A 15,517-nucleotide genomic window follows, 5' to 3' on the forward strand; every position below is an offset into this window, starting at 1 on the left:
GTGAGCAGTAATATTTGACAGAGATATGTTAGTACTGCTTATAATGTTATTCTTTTATTATGTTTTGCGTTATGGTTTTTATATATTATGGTTTTAAAGGACCTTCAATCGTGGGTTTATTTGGCATCACCCAAGGATTTGGAAATCATAGATGTATCCGCTACTAAACGCACTCTGTATTTTAGAGAATACCAATAGATCTACACAGCAGTAACAATCAATGAGACACAGGCACCACATTATAATCAATGTATATATATATATATGCTTATTTTAGATCATACATTCAGATCTCCCTGCAAATTTTCCATTCCCCCATCTAAAGAAGGAAGATGAAGCCTGAATTCTCTGGCGGTTTTGCAGCCCCGGTCTACATCACCAAATCTCCTTCGAGGTGACAAAAAAAACTTCCCGAGTCTGTTTTCGGCCAACCGTTTAACACTAGATGGAAAGCACACGAAAAATGTTTTAGTTTCGCATTGTATGTGATAATATTTGATATCTTTGGACTCCCCTTTTACTTTTTGAAAAGACTATTATTTTTGCTAACACAGGTGCAGCACTGCCGCAACTTTTGACCCAGTTTCCTCGTCCACCGGGGACGACGAAACAAAAATTAATTATGAAGCTGAACTATCTTCATATATCAGCTCGGTAGATTCTGAAACTATACAGAAACGTGATATTTTTGGCAGAAACTTATTACATTGGCTTTGCATATCAGGAAGAGATGACTTGTTACTTAAATTAATTAAAAAGAACCGAGGACTGGTCTCGGCAGCTCTTATGGCGGTGGAATTTGAAAATGGTGGAACTCCTTTACGTTCAGCAATATGGAATGGAAACTTTGGATGTGTGAAGATCCTACTCCAATCAGAATATATAGATGTGAAAACTAGGGACGAGATGTGTTCGATTAAAGATAGAGAAGGATTAACGGCAATTCAGTTAGGATACGAATTATGCGACCCAAGAAATTTCAAACTAATGGCCATGAGCATTGGTAAAGAGGATGATCATTATAATAACTCTGTTATTGGATTTAATGTTGGAGAGAGATTTCCTGGACCTGATAATGAAAATAATGAAGGTGAAGCCCAAATAAAGGAAAAGAGTGCCTGTGGCTACTCGACAGACTGGTGGAATAGCGAAATTAGAGGGGCGGCAGAAATTTTTACCCTTGGCTCAAATGTCAATAATATTTTGGGCTGTGGTGATGCTGATGATAAGCTTAACAATCCCCATAAGGTAAAGCTTGATCGCAAACACGGTCTTATTCGCCCACGTGTCAAAGAGCTACAGATTTCTAAGTTTCATACAATGGTATTAACAACTGAGAGAACTGGCAACGTCTTAGTCTGTGGAACGAATAAGTTTGGTAGATTAGGTTTAGGTACTAATGATTTGGTGCCTAAGTACTCGTTCCAAAGGGTTGGATACTTTGAAAATCTTCACATTGAGATGGTTAGTGTCAGTGAAGATCACACTTTAGCTCTTGATTCAAACAGTAAACTTTACGCATGGGGATCTAACTCCTACGGCCAATTAGGTTATGAAACTGACTCAGAATATAATAATATTCCTGAACAAATTCTATCATCTGAGGTGAAACGAGCTCAAATTATTGGGATTTCCAGTTCTAAGATTCATTCTTTAGCCTTTAGCGATTCATCAATCTTCTTTTGGGGGTTGAATATCGGACAATTTGGGGCACTATCTAATAGTAAAGCCATTAAGTACAAATCCCGTCGCAATGCAATGGTGCAAAATTCACCTTTGAAATTGCCAATTTCTTATGGTCCGATAAAACAAGTCTTTGCTTTAGAATTTGCTACGTGTGTACTCACTCAAGCGGGGGATATTCATATCTACATGAACTCTTTTCACGCCAGGATTGTACCTCCTTCGAGCGCTTCTGAATTCAATAACAACACTGGTAGACTCGGGAGGTTTGACATGTTCGAACCACAACGAGTAAGTGCAAAAAGCACCATTCGCAAGATATCGGGCAAAGGAAACTTTATTGGTTTATTATATGAAAATGGTTATGTGGTCACTTTTTCATTGGATGAAGCATGGTCTAGTGCATCTCATCTTATATCATCAGTTGAGTACAATGTGGCTTGGGGTCCCAAAAGGCATGGAATGATGGCCATTGATGTGGATATTGGAGCTGATGGGTCAGTGATTGTTGCCACATATGAAGGAATTGTATATAAACGGAAAGGAGTATTATCAGTTGCGGGGGTGACAAAGAATTCTAATAAGCCTGTGAAAGCATGCAATATTAACCGTATTGTCAAGGTTTGTTGTGATCCTTCCTTCTCTACATTTGGGTTTCTCAAAGATGATGTGGATTCTGTACCTTTGAAGTTGCGCAAAAGCTCATTCTACGAAGATATAAGATGCTTATCCCCATTGGCTTCCAATATTGAAAATGACGAGGTTTTGAATGACGAATGCTATTTTGCTTGCCGTTTTCTCGAAGCTATTAAAGATGACTTAGAAGAAGAAGATGAATTCCATAGATTGATTGCCAAAAGACATCAAGCTGATCTTTCGCATAATTATAAATCTCAAATCACGAACCATAAAAATGATTTGCTTTATAAAGCATATTTAGATCGATGGTACAAGTCTTCCGATCCCTCCAAGGTCTACCAAATAATTGCTTCAGACCTCAAGGCAACAGATTTTATGGTAATCGCTGAATCAATCAAAACACACAATATCTATGACTCAAACACATGGAGATTTGAAGTAGAAGGAGTTTTCATTAACGTCATCCCAGAAATCCTTGCGGCTCGCTCCCTGGTTCTCTTTGATTTATTTATCAAGGGCAACACCCTTACTTCTGATGATTTGTTCGTACATGTTGATCTCGATAAGCAAGTTGTTTCATTTTCGTCAGATATTCCTGTACTTGGGATCCTTGTGTTATTGCACTTTGCGTATACTGATGAAGAAATTCATCTATGGGAGGAATTCTCTATAGGGGAGCAAGCTTCACTGTTGATTCAGGCCACGAAGAAGTCTGTATTAGTTTTGGGAAGAATGTTCAAAATGGTTAATGTGGTGAACAAATTCAAGTGTGAAGAACCTTTGATTCAATCATTAGATAAGTTGGTAACTAGGAACAATGAGTTCAGACAAATTCTTGACGCAAAAGTGGTTTTACAAGATGGTGAAACAATTTTTGTATCGTCCAATCTATTGTCTTCCAGATCCCATTTTTTCCGCCGGTGTTTTGCAAACCATTGGTCAAAGGATGATGATGATAGAACTGTGGAATTTGAGCATGTCAGCAAAACACATTTTGAAGTAATTTTAAGATACTTGTATGGTCATAATCCACTAAATCTTTTTGAGTTCCAGGACCGGTACGAGCTTTTCAACTATGTCTTTGAGTTGCTTGATTTGTGTGATGAATGGCTTCTACTCGATTTGAAGGATTATCTCCAATACTATATTTGCGAGCTAATTGATTCCGAAAACGTATCATTATTGATCAGATATGCTCTTCAGCTTAATGCCAAGCGATTGTTCGAGCTGTGCTGTTGGTATATCTTTCACAATATGATAGATATTTTAGTTAATCACCGTGATATTTCTCAAAAATATTTAGACCAATCGGTCTGCTTCAAATTAGATCGATATTTTAAGTTTTTCCTTACCTTACGAAGTGGTGTTGTGAAAGATGTCGATTATTCAATAAATACTTACAAGTTCCGTCATGCTAGGCAAAGGTTACATCAGTTTATATTTGATACAAAATCATTTAGTGAAAATTACATCGCGCCAGGATCCAAATTTGAGCCACTAATCGATTTGAAGCTTAATAAAGGTAAACTTCCAAAAGTCAAACTATCGACTCACGAACGTCAAAGACGCAAAAGTTCTATGGACACAGGTAGTGCCAATGTCAATATTAGAAAATCGAGTGCCTCCTCTTTAATAGGAATAAAAGGGATTGATTTACTGGATTATACATCATTCACTGATAGTTCTGCTATTGATGATGGTGAAGATGCCGAAAATTTTGTTGTGGTAACCAGAAGAAGGAAATCTTTGGCCAGAACTAGTAGTAGCAATATGAGGCGTCCCTCTTTCATAAATGGTATTGGTGTTGGCGCTGATGAAATACCTGAATTTGCTAATCTAATACAGCTGTCTCCGCCTTCTAATCATTTATCAAAACAGGAAGCTTATCGCTCAGGCGCGTCTTCTCCTATTGGAATTCCAAAAAGCTCACCTGCTCCTTCATATAGCTCTCAAATTGGCTCATCATCTAGAATAGCCGCTCATGGTACAAGTTCACAAATAACTAAATCTACAAGCCTAATAAATTCAGAGAAACCTTCGAGTCTGGCGACGTCATCAACTTATTGGCCGACCCTTTCAACTGAGCAGATGTCAGTGAAAGAAGGAAAGAAGAAATTTAGTAATAATTTTGGCAAGATTTCAATGATTAAGCACGAAGTGGCCAAGGAAACGAGAACCCCTGGAAATCCTTGGTCGAAATCTTCCAATAGTGAAGAAAAACCTTCTAATAAAAAATCTGTAACTATTGGAGGAAAAGGAATCAACACCAAGGTTGGCACTTCTGCTGCTCCGGTAATTCTCTCATATGCCAAGCCTAAGAAGAACGAAGAAGAATTCCCATTATTGGGTGGCAGCGTGTCAAAAGACAATGGGAAATTAAATTTGGCGGATATTATTCTTCAAGAGAGTTTGAAAAAGGAAGCCAAGTTAGAAAAAGAGGCATCCAGAAGAACCTTAGCTGAAATCCAACAGGAAGAAGAATTTAATAAATGGTTTGAGGAGGAATCCAAAAGAGTACAAGATGAATTGAGTGCTTTTGAGAATAATGTGAAAACAAAGGACAAAAAGAAGTTGAGTAAACCAGATAATGTGGGTGGTCTGAAGGCAGACAAAAACAAAAAGGTTATCAATAATAAGAAAAATCATTCACAAAAGAAGAAAACCGCATCGGTTGTGGACCAGAAGAAAAATCCGGGCAAAGATAACATGACTGATGACCAAAAGAGTGAGGCAAAGACAAAGAAGAAACATGCCAATGGTGAACAGAAGAAGGATACAACTGCTGAGCTTGTGGAAAAGGGGAAGCAAAAAAAGAAGAGACCGCTGGATAAGAGGAAAGGCAAAGAAGCAATAAGTCCGACCACTGAATCCTCTAAAGAGAATGATGGCAGACAGAAAAAGAATGGAAAGCGGTCCACTGCAAACCTTAAAAGTGAAAAGAAAGACGATTCCCTGAAGACAATAGACAAAAAGCCTGCGACAGTCTTATGATTTTTTATGAATTTGTATGTTCTGTTTATTATATTTTTGTGTTCATTGAATTCTAGTTTTTATTCATTTGGATGTTTTTTTTTCTCTTGATTTTTAAGTTACCGTTATTTCTAGGTACCATGCTTCGTTATTTTAATATTCATAGAAACAATAAAGATTTTTGTAACAATTTATATGATAGAATACGCCGTTCATCAGCCACACTTCTTTGGGGAGATAGGGGGGCATTCTAAACACTCCTAGATTTTTAAAGTGGAAAATCAGAGAGGCAGAATGAAAAAATTTTAATTAAGGATGGCAGCAAGAACATTGGGGACTGAATGTAATGGAAAATACCAGCAGCGCAGCACTTATCTCTCAAGCAAAGCCAGAAAAAAAAAAAAAAAAAAAGCAAAATGCGACCCAGAAATTGGTGATGTTGAGAAAACCATAACAAACACAAGACAATAATCATAAACCAGAGTAAAGAAGAAGAAGAAGAAAAATATAAATATATAAGGAAACAGTCACAAATGTTATGTTTTCAGGCCCATTCCAAAGTCTTTCTCTTTCGCTAAAAGCTGATGCCACAACCCTGGTGGAGAAACAGCCTATAAGTCACAGAGAAAGGGAAGATAACCCAATAAAGGCCCAAAGGTTATTGAGAAAAGTGTCAATGTGTACAATGAAAAAAGGGAAACGTGAAACTAATACTGATTTTGCATTTCAAAGAAGCAAAAGTAATGTGAATGGTGCCTATGAACCTGATAATAGTGATGTCGATCTTGTTTCTAGCAATCTAAATGGGATGATCAGAGATTTCAATATGAGTACTCCGCTGTTTTCTAGCAGTGATTGCCCAATGATAATTGCGTCCTCCCCCAGAAAGTCTTTCAGATTACCTACTAAGGAACATCCTCTTTATAACTTTTCAGAGCCCCTAAAAGATGAAAAGATGCGAAGGTATAGCAACAATAATATCACGGAGAATCAATGCGAGTTTCATCATCCACATCGAGTACGAACGTATTCAACTCCAGCAACACAACAACAGCAGTCCATAAAACTACAGATTAAAGCAAAAATAACAGGCTCAAGATCTAGCTCTTTTAAATATGACACAAAGCAACAACTCATTGATAAATTACCTATGGAGATGAGCCAGCTTTCCAACACATTTGAAAAACCCCCAACATTACTCAGCAAAAGAGAATTAAAGTCATATTCTCATTATATTTTGAAAGATAATTGTAAAAATAGTATGCCAAAGTTTGATAACTTTGGTGATACCATTGACGATTATAATTTGTCAGCTCATGAGGATGAAAATCCCAAAACATTGCATCAATGGAACCAGTTTCTAGTGGATATTGATCTCTTGAAACATTCTGACGCTCAGTATTCAACCACTGGAAGTGGTGATTTCGGAGCTGATGTTGTTGGTAAGTCGGGTGAAATATTACAAAGACTAGATTCTGGACTTTTCAAAACTTTTAAAAGTTTACTTTTCTTGGGGATACCCATGCAACTACGAGCGAAAATATGGATGGTCACTTCTGGGTCTTCCAGGTTTTATAACCCTGGGGAATTTGAAATATTGATAAATGATGAATACTGGGATCGAGTAAATATTGAAGAACATGAACAATCGCTATTGAAATCAGAGAAGCAGATCAGATTAGATTGTGCTCGGACAATGAGAAATAATATTTTTTTCAAAGACCCAGATGGTCCGGGGATAAAGAAGTTAAAGAATGTCTTAATTGGTTTCATTAGAAAATATCCAAACGTTGGTTATTGTCAAGGAATGAACTTGATTGTCGCGCATTTGCTATTCATATTTATATCCGCGCAGGAGACATTCAATTTTTTTGAAAACTTGGTGGTTCGTATTCTATGTGGTCTTAAATATTTCCTGTCTCCTTTTAAAGAAATCGAATCTAATATTAAAATCGTAATTGGTGTTGTTCATCTTAGAATGCCCCAGTTACACGACTTCTTAGTGGTCAAGCATGAAGTGAATTGTGGAATCTTTCTATTCAATTGGTTCCTAACAATATTGATAAATGTTCTTCCCACAGAGATTTTGTTCAGGGTATGGGATTTAATTGTTTGTTTGGATGGTGAAGTAGGACTAATGAAGATCATGCTTGGAATTTTCAAATTCTTGGAAAGATTCCTAATAACCAATGGCAATCTCGGTGAGAGAAAGGATGATAATATATATGATGTGTTAATAAACTTGAAGTCGATAATTGTTAAGGAAGGTCTAACTGCAAATGAATTGATAGGGTTGCTGGATACTTTCAGCGATCTGATTACTCAAGAGAAATTGGAGAAATATCGGGCGCCCTGAAAAAATTTTGATAATCAATTTGGCAAATTGTGAAATATTGTGAAGCTAGAAGGTGCTGGGGATCTACGAACAATCTTGTTTTTCTTTCTGCCAAGTCATGGAGCACTCAAAGAAGGTTTTGGCAAATAACACAGGTTATTTATAAAACATTGTTTTAGAGGGTTATGCTGTTAATCTATAGATTAGATATATCTATCATCAGCATATGTTGTAACCCTTTACTAGATCCTTATATAAATAATTATTACTTTTATTTTATTGCATATGCTACGATGAGTATTTCTGCCAGTTTATTCTCTGGGATCTATTCTCGGGTTTGAGATATGAATTGATTTTCCAAAGACATTATTGGGCTAAGGAGAGCTATGAGGGGGGGGTTTGTTCTTCCGATAATTAGAATGATAAATTCTCTACACTGTAATCCGTGAACTTCACTTGTAATCTGTAGCCTTTAGTTCTTTTTTCATGGCCAATAATTTCTGAGATCTCCATTTTCTTGTATCCGTCCTCATGTTCTTTATACACGGTTGGGTGGTTTCTAGGAGCAACAATAGGTGAAGAAGTTGACCTCTTAAGCTTCTTCAATTGTGAGACGTGAAATTTATTTGATCTTTCTATACTTTAGCTTGTTTCTAGTATTGCATTATCTCGATCATCTACCTCAGCCACTTTAAATGGTCTAAAATAATTTGGCTGTAATTTTGGGTATAGTTTCCTAGCTGCTACGTCCGGGATAGTGGTCAATGCGCCTTTCTTGATAAAACCTTCGTCCCCGACCTCACTGTTTGATGGTTGATGATATTTGTCAAACTGTTCTTTCTATAGCTCCTTAGCCCTTCCCAATGACGCCTGAGCTAAAAGTTTTTCTCCTTCCAAGTGTTGTTCTAACTTATTATCCCACAAAATTCTCAATAACTGTTTCGCGGTAACATCTTTTCTCCTTGGTATAAATCGGCAGCTATTGATAAGATGATCGGCCACTGTCAACATAGCTTCGTACCTGGCTCTAGAACCATCACCAGCTTCAACTTCAGGAAACCCCGTAACAAAATCAATCCCGATACTACATATATGAAACTAATGACTTGTATTGTTATTGGGGAAAATTCTGGATTATTCATTTCCATTCTACCCCTAAGTGCTTATTTCTTTGATATCATTTTTCATTTGGAATTATCAAAGTGTCAATAGAGGTGGAAAAGGTCACCTAAATATAAAACTGATCTCAATTGTACTTTCATAAACCAACATGTAAATTAGGTAATATCTATAGGAAGGCGAAATGCTCAATAATCAGTGTCTTCAACATAACCATCAAAGCCACAAGTGACAAGCTTGAAGGCTGGATTAGTAAATTATGGAGGAAGGATACAGTTGATGACAACATTACCACCCATCAAATACACATTTCGGACCCATGTTCATAAACGTGCAATTCTAGCAATGTCTGGGTTTCTAGGGGCTTTTTTCCTCACTGTTTCTCGCACCACCCATGTTATGCATTACAAAATACACATACAGGAACCAACATGACAGGAAAAGGAGCATTGGAGCAAAGATAGTGAAATAATCTCAACCTTAGATATGTCAATGCTCAGTCACTGGGCTTCCCATAAAATTCATGTATCTATAAATAATCTGGAAAAATAAAAGAGAGCACTGCCAGTGAAAAACATATATTGTTTATGGATCTATTGGCAATGCTGCATGATGAAGAGAAGGGAAAGAAGAAGAAGAGAAAAAAAAAAGGAAAAAGGTGCTGAATAAGATACTACTTTATCTACATATATATATATAAATGAAAAGTAAGCACACATGCTCCATATTTTTATCATTTCTAAAAATTTTTGACAAATCTACAAAGCTCATTTTTACTCAATTGCGAAAAAAAAAAAAAAAAAATGAATATGTTATTCAGTTCATTCCTCGGAAGATTTACATTTCACATCCCAAGACTATCATCTATCTACTGATAAAAAAAATACCAATTATATTGGTTAGCTTTGAAAGTGAAGCACATACTCAGGATCGAACTAAGGACCAACAGATTTGCAATCTGCTGCGCTACCACTGCGCCACATGTGCTTCCATGTTTCGGACAACTTTTAAAATGAGATAGATTACAAAAATATCAAAAAAAAAAAAAAAACCTTATTAGCTTGTGTTATGGAAATCAAAGATGTGTGGTGCCATCTGAGATAAAACCATAGCACTGGTCTACTTGATTTTGTCGATTTTGATTATGATTTTGAATTTGACAACATTCCACAAAGGCTTCACATTATTATCTCTCACTAATAATTGAGGCAAAGAAATGGAATGTGAGTTAAAGTGTTCAGTTGGTATATTGATTCATGGAATCAGGATATGTGTCTGGACTTAAAAAGTGTGTGGTGACACTTAAGACAGACCCATGGTACTGGTTCTTATTTGATTTATTTGGTTTATTTGGTTTATTTGGTTTATTTGGTTTATTTGGTTTATTTGGTTTATTAGGTTTATTTGGTTATTTTGACTTATTTAAATTATTTGGTCTATTTGAATTATTTTTTACTTGGATTTTATTATTTTATTGATTTTTATTATTTTTATTTTTATTATCCCCCAGAATTCTGATGGTCACTACATTGAAAATACTTAGTATTTGAGATATAGTGCCAAAACCCCTCAACAAAGACCTCCATCTCAGTTCATGAAGCTCCTAGTGATGGGTAATTTACTAGTGACTTCATCTCATATTTTCACATTGCACCTTTTTTTTTTTGGGAGAGCTCCTAGTCAGTATTACGGCTATGATTCGAAAAAAGGATTTGTCTATTCCCGGTAATTCCAATGAAAGTGAGGAGAAGATATATGTGACATTAGATCTTGTTGAGATTGAGAAGGAAGGTGGATCAAATATTGGTAACGGAATTCGAAAAGTGCTTCAGAACTTTGGCATCGAAAACAAAGTTCTTACTTTTACTAGTGACAGCCACATCACCAATAAGAGAGTTATAAAAGATCTCAGACCTCACATAGGGGCAAGGTCAATACCATGTGCTCTACACAGTATCAACTTGTTTGTTAGCCATGTGTTAACAAACCTTGTTCGGGTTGACCGAGAGCAAAAATCAAAACATAAATTTTTAATTGATTCTGCTCTTATAAATGAGGAAATAATGCTATAATCAAAGCTTCGTACTATTAGCTTGAAGTTAAATAGCTTTGGACATTCAAAAAAGCAACCAGGCTGTTGGTTGGCAGTGTGCCAGATTTGCCCAATATCACTAGATGGAGCTCCAGATTTTTGACGTTTAGTTGGTTTCTGAAACATATTGATGTGTTGGTTGAGTCAGAGGTTCCAGAACTCACTGATTTATTCATAGGTATTACAGCAGATAGCATCCAGAAGTTAAAGGCAGATGTAAAATTGCTATCTCGTGCCTTTGATCTTGTAACTGTGCTTCAGAAACCTGAACTGGATGATCTTGATCATTTGGTGCACGCATTATCATCTTTAGTCTCTCTATATTTCTCGATTTGTTCCTATTTCATTCAAGGATCTAATGGTTTAAAAAATTTACACAATATCAACTCAAAAAATCCACAAACATTTCTGGAAATGGCAGAAGATCTCATGTCTTTCGCTGGACAAGACGAAGTTACATGGAACGATTCAAAGATTCTTGAACTACTACCACACTGCAGCCAAGGAGTCATTTTATCGTTTATTTCCTCTGTTCCGATTCTCCACAAATATGTCCACAAATATCTTAGTAGTGCAATGGTTCAATTCCACATTTTATTTTCTAAGGCTACCGATTTCTGGATTATTCTCTTTAGGGATAATGAAGAACTTCAAGTGGATATCGAAGGTATTTGCCAGTATCTCAGACATTTGCATAGATTATTCCAAAATGATATTAACCTGCAGACTAGCGTTGCGAGGCAGTTCATGAGATCCCTTAATGCAAAGAGATCTGATAAAATAGCAAATGAGCTTTTGATGGATGAAATCAAGATGTTTAATCGTATGCTTACTAGCGGCAATTTGGCTGTAGCACAATATGATTTCAAGTGCATCAAAATATTGTTCAAGTTCTCTTTGCTAAATATCAGCATATCCAATAGCAAACTTGAGTCATCTTTTTCTACTGTCAGAGATATTCTCGGAGTACGTCTCAATCGATTGAGTAAAGGAAATATGACGTCTCATTTGAGGATAAAATCCTTTCTCACCTCCACCGATGGTGATAATATCTTGGCTTTGAAAAAAAAGGGCTCTCAGAGGTTTATTCAAGCTACTATTGAACCATCTGTAAATGATTCCAGTCAATCAGAGACCCAATGCAACAATGAAGGCTTACGTGATGAGGAAGATCATTATGGTGATATAAGCCTAGCTACAGAGATTGGAATGTGTGAAAAACTGAATGGTAATGATATTTGTCCTGAAGCAGTGTTATACTCTTCAAACAACAATTATTCTGCTGATTATGATGGATTAGATGAGGTAGAATCTCTTTTGTTCATGCGTTAAATATCATATTTTGTTTATGTTGAATAATAATAATAATAGATCGTGATATCTTATTCTTACTGTTTTCTTAGTTTCTTTGAAAAGGCTCAGATTTTTCTACTTTTTTAGAGCGCTCTAATAAAATAAGGATGTAAATATGGAAAAAGGTCTTTATTACAGATAGTAATCGCCGGATTATTAGTGATTCGCCGCGTCACTGGTTTATACACAAAGACCCTAATATCACAGCCTTACACTAGTTACAATTTAGTTACCTGTGTGTCATGTAACTAACTGATTTTGCTACACCTCATACCGACCCCCGGTATTTTTCGTATCAAACTACAAATATATTTCATATATGCCATACCATTACATTGTAATTATTGGTACCACTTCATTGATGTTGGAGATTTCTAAATATTATGAGCGTTGACGTAGTTGCAAACACGTGGATTTAGGACCGACCATGGTCGGCACTAAGAATGTACAAACTAGACAATATCTAAATAAACCATGTTGTGGAAATAGAATTTGCTCATTTATAAATATGAATGAGCAAAAGGAGAGATTATAATATTCTTCATCAACCTTGTTTTGATTTCTAGGTGGTACGAGTAATTAAAGTCCGATGGTATGAGCATTTCCGAGGGGGTGGGGGGTGGTCGGTATGGATCATTTTCTGCCTGTGGTGTGAAAAATGAAATCACTGTAATAACATAAAAAAAAAAAAAAAAAAAAGAACGACACTACGCTTTACAACAATTGTGAAATTCGATTGAGATCACAGTTTTCCACACACTTTTAAATACACCTCTATCATGTTTTTATTGAAAGCGTCTCAAAAACTGGCCACCCCAATTGCCTCAAGGCTTTTGTTGTCCAAGACCTCTGCCACCCGTGGCTTGGCCAGTTTGAAAACCTCATCCATTTACAATGCTAAAAGATTCTATTCTGATTCTACCAATTCCCAACCAAAGAAGTCTAATAACACTATGTATTTGGCTGCTGGGGCCATTGCTCTTGGTGCCATTGGTTATTACACATACACAAAATCTACCAAGGAAGGTTAGTAGTTTTTTTTTTCTTCTTCTTTTATGATTTACATTGGATGATTTATTATATGACTTCTTCTTTACTAACGGATTGACTACATAGAATTGACTGGAAACAAGGCTGGCCCAGTGTTCAATAACAGTGAAGTCTCCGTGGTCTTTGTCTTGGGTGGTCCTGGGTCTGGTAAAGGTACCCAATGTTCCAAACTTGTGAAAGAATATGATTTCGTTCATTTGAGTGCTGGTGATTTGTTGAGAGCCGAACAAGCCCGTCCAAATTCAGAATTTGGCGAATTGATCGCCAAATATATTCGTGAAGGGTTGATTGTCCCACAAGAAATTACCCTCAAATTATTGGAAAATGCCATCAAGGAAAACTATGGTAAAGGGAGCACGAGATTCTTGATCGATGGGTTCCCAAGAAAAATGGACCAAGCTTTATCTTTTGAAGAACAGATTGCCACTAGTGCCTTCACTTTGTTCTTCGAATGTCCTGAACAAGTGATGATTGAAAGAATCATCAACCGTGGTAAGACCAGTGGAAGAACCGATGATAACGTCGAAAGTTTGAAGAAAAGATTCAAGACTTTCTATGAAACATCGATGCCAGTGGTCGATTACTTTGACAAACAAGGAAAGATGGTCAAATTGAGTTGTAACAAACCTGTTGATGAGGTCTACGCCAGTGTCAAGGGTGCGTTGTCCGAAAAGTTGAACATTAATTAATCAGTCTGGGCTCTTCAATTCGTCGTTCATTAATTCATTAACTATATAGAGTTCTATATTTCATCCAATTCTGTTCATGATTCATTTTTTTCGCTATAATTCATAATTCTCAAGCATGCGAAACCGCAATAGTTTCACAGTGAAATAGAGCATGCACTACCACTTTTGTCTCCCTGATTTCGTAGAGCTTCTGACCTGTCTAATTTTTTGGTGAGACTTTCGACTTTATCTTGAAGCTCTTTATCGGAGCTTTCTACCTTAGTAAGCTTGTATATACAGGTTAGAAACATTGTTTTACTATCAAATAATTATCAAATGCTAATGGAAACTTACCAAATCTTGCAAAGATGATTCCAATTTACTGGCGATATCAAAAACCGACAATACGGCAGTGCCGGAGGTATTTTCATCATCGGTGGCGGTGGGTGGTGAGTTGATCAGATCTGTGCTAGCGGCCGCCATAGTTTCAAAGGGTGTTATACTTCTTCTATGTGGTTTGATCCCCGTTAATGTTATATCAATGTATAACACGAAAACATTGATAAAGAGGAAGGCACAGATCGTTTTATTACTGATTTTTTACACGTTTTCGCGATGGGGGGGCTTTGGGTGCGTTTAGTAAATGATAATTAATAAATACTGAGTGTATAAGTATTTTGAATTATTGATATAAAGGATATAACTACAATATATATCCTTTCTGGTCTAGTTATTTGTGCATTTTAAATTCTGGTGTTGATACTCTCGTTTTTTATGATGCACACAAGACTGATAATGAATTGATGTCAAATCAAAAAAAATTGGATTCATACACAGCACAGAAATTAATTTATTACAATCATCATTCAGGAATAATACATACTTCAATTGCCATCTGTAAATGCCCAACGAAGAAGCCCAAGCGTTTCATTACGCAGTCTACGATGAAGTCAAAAGAATCCCCTTTGGCAAAGTCACCACTTATGGTACGCATGACTCTTCCATAGAAAATTAGTACGGTGTCAACGTAAAATATAATAATAAACAGATGGAGGGAAAAGATAATTCATGGATAGATGTGTATTATATTCTAACATTCTTACAATAATAGGTCACATTGCTAAACTAATATTTCGCCCCATGAACGCTCGTCAGGTGGGCCAATCTTTGAAATTTTTACCTAGAGAAATATCCCAAAACGATCTTTACAATATTGATAATGTCCCTTGGTGGAGAGTGATCAATGCCCAAGGGAAGATTTCCCCTCGTGCAGAAGGAATGCAACGACAAGAAGAAATGTTAAGAAATGAAGGCGTGGATGTAGAAGACGGTAAAGTGAGTTTAGTAAATAATGGGTGGTTTCCTACTACAGAGTTTGATATAGAAGAAGAAGAAGATGATGATGATGAAGATGAAGATGATGATGGCGATGAAGATGTTGATGAGGTGACGAGATAATTTACAACATAAACAATAATATCACAAATTTTTTTTTTTTTTTTTTTTGATTAGCCAATAATAACCTTAGTAAACGATAAGACGTAATAAAAAAAATAAAATAAAATAAAATAATAATAAAACCAAAACAAAAATAAAAATAACAATTCC

At 36.2% G+C, this 15,517-nt stretch overlaps 7 protein-coding genes across 7 annotated transcripts; 5 read left to right on the top strand and 2 right to left on the bottom strand. All coding sequences in view use genetic code 12, as the record gives it.

The window, feature by feature from the left end:
• Positions 1-332: 332 nt before the first annotated feature.
• On the top strand, positions 333-5,313 carry DASC09_019140 (uncharacterized protein; the record flags this gene model as incomplete). The annotated part of the gene is made up of 3 exons (XM_064995517.1): positions 333-394; positions 473-481; positions 561-5,313. 3 exons carry the CDS (start codon positions 333-335, stop codon positions 5,311-5,313), a joined length of 4,824 nt encoding a protein of 1,607 aa, XP_064851589.1.
• Positions 5,314-5,830: 517 nt separating this feature from the next.
• On the top strand, positions 5,831-7,648 carry DASC09_019150 (TBC domain-containing protein; the record flags this gene model as incomplete). The annotated part of the gene is made up of 1 exon (XM_064995518.1): positions 5,831-7,648. The coding sequence occupies one exon, from the start codon at positions 5,831-5,833 to the stop codon at positions 7,646-7,648; it is 1,818 nt and encodes a 605-aa protein (XP_064851590.1).
• Positions 7,649-8,467: 819 nt separating this feature from the next.
• On the bottom strand, positions 8,468-9,067 carry DASC09_019160 (uncharacterized protein; the record flags this gene model as incomplete). The annotated part of the gene is made up of 2 exons (XM_064995519.1): positions 8,468-8,725; positions 9,053-9,067. 2 exons carry the CDS (start codon positions 9,065-9,067, stop codon positions 8,468-8,470), a joined length of 273 nt encoding a protein of 90 aa, XP_064851591.1.
• Positions 9,068-11,252: 2,185 nt separating this feature from the next.
• On the top strand, positions 11,253-12,170 carry DASC09_019170 (uncharacterized protein; the record flags this gene model as incomplete). The annotated part of the gene is made up of 1 exon (XM_064995520.1): positions 11,253-12,170. The coding sequence occupies one exon, from the start codon at positions 11,253-11,255 to the stop codon at positions 12,168-12,170; it is 918 nt and encodes a 305-aa protein (XP_064851592.1).
• Positions 12,171-12,970: 800 nt separating this feature from the next.
• On the top strand, positions 12,971-13,930 carry URA6 (bifunctional uridylate/adenylate kinase; the record flags this gene model as incomplete). Its single annotated transcript, XM_064995521.1, has 2 exons — positions 12,971-13,217; positions 13,308-13,930. 2 exons carry the CDS (start codon positions 12,971-12,973, stop codon positions 13,928-13,930), a joined length of 870 nt encoding a protein of 289 aa, XP_064851593.1.
• Positions 13,931-14,064: 134 nt separating this feature from the next.
• On the bottom strand, positions 14,065-14,392 carry BIL1 (Bil1p; the record flags this gene model as incomplete). Its single annotated transcript, XM_064995522.1, has 2 exons — positions 14,065-14,196; positions 14,264-14,392. 2 exons carry the CDS (start codon positions 14,390-14,392, stop codon positions 14,065-14,067), a joined length of 261 nt encoding a protein of 86 aa, XP_064851594.1.
• A 418-nt stretch (positions 14,393-14,810) lies between these two features.
• MGT1 (methylated-DNA--protein-cysteine methyltransferase) lies at positions 14,811-15,367 on the top strand (the record flags this gene model as incomplete). Its single annotated transcript, XM_064995523.1, has 2 exons — positions 14,811-14,895; positions 15,021-15,367. 2 exons carry the CDS (start codon positions 14,811-14,813, stop codon positions 15,365-15,367), a joined length of 432 nt encoding a protein of 143 aa, XP_064851595.1.
• Between the last annotated feature and the right edge of the window lie 150 nt (positions 15,368-15,517).

Source organism: Saccharomycopsis crataegensis (genome assembly GCF_037102585.1).
Source record: "Saccharomycopsis crataegensis DNA, jcf7180000000074, whole genome shotgun sequence".
In the NCBI taxonomy this organism is placed as follows: domain Eukaryota; kingdom Fungi; phylum Ascomycota; class Saccharomycetes; order Ascoideales; family Saccharomycopsidaceae; genus Saccharomycopsis; species Saccharomycopsis crataegensis.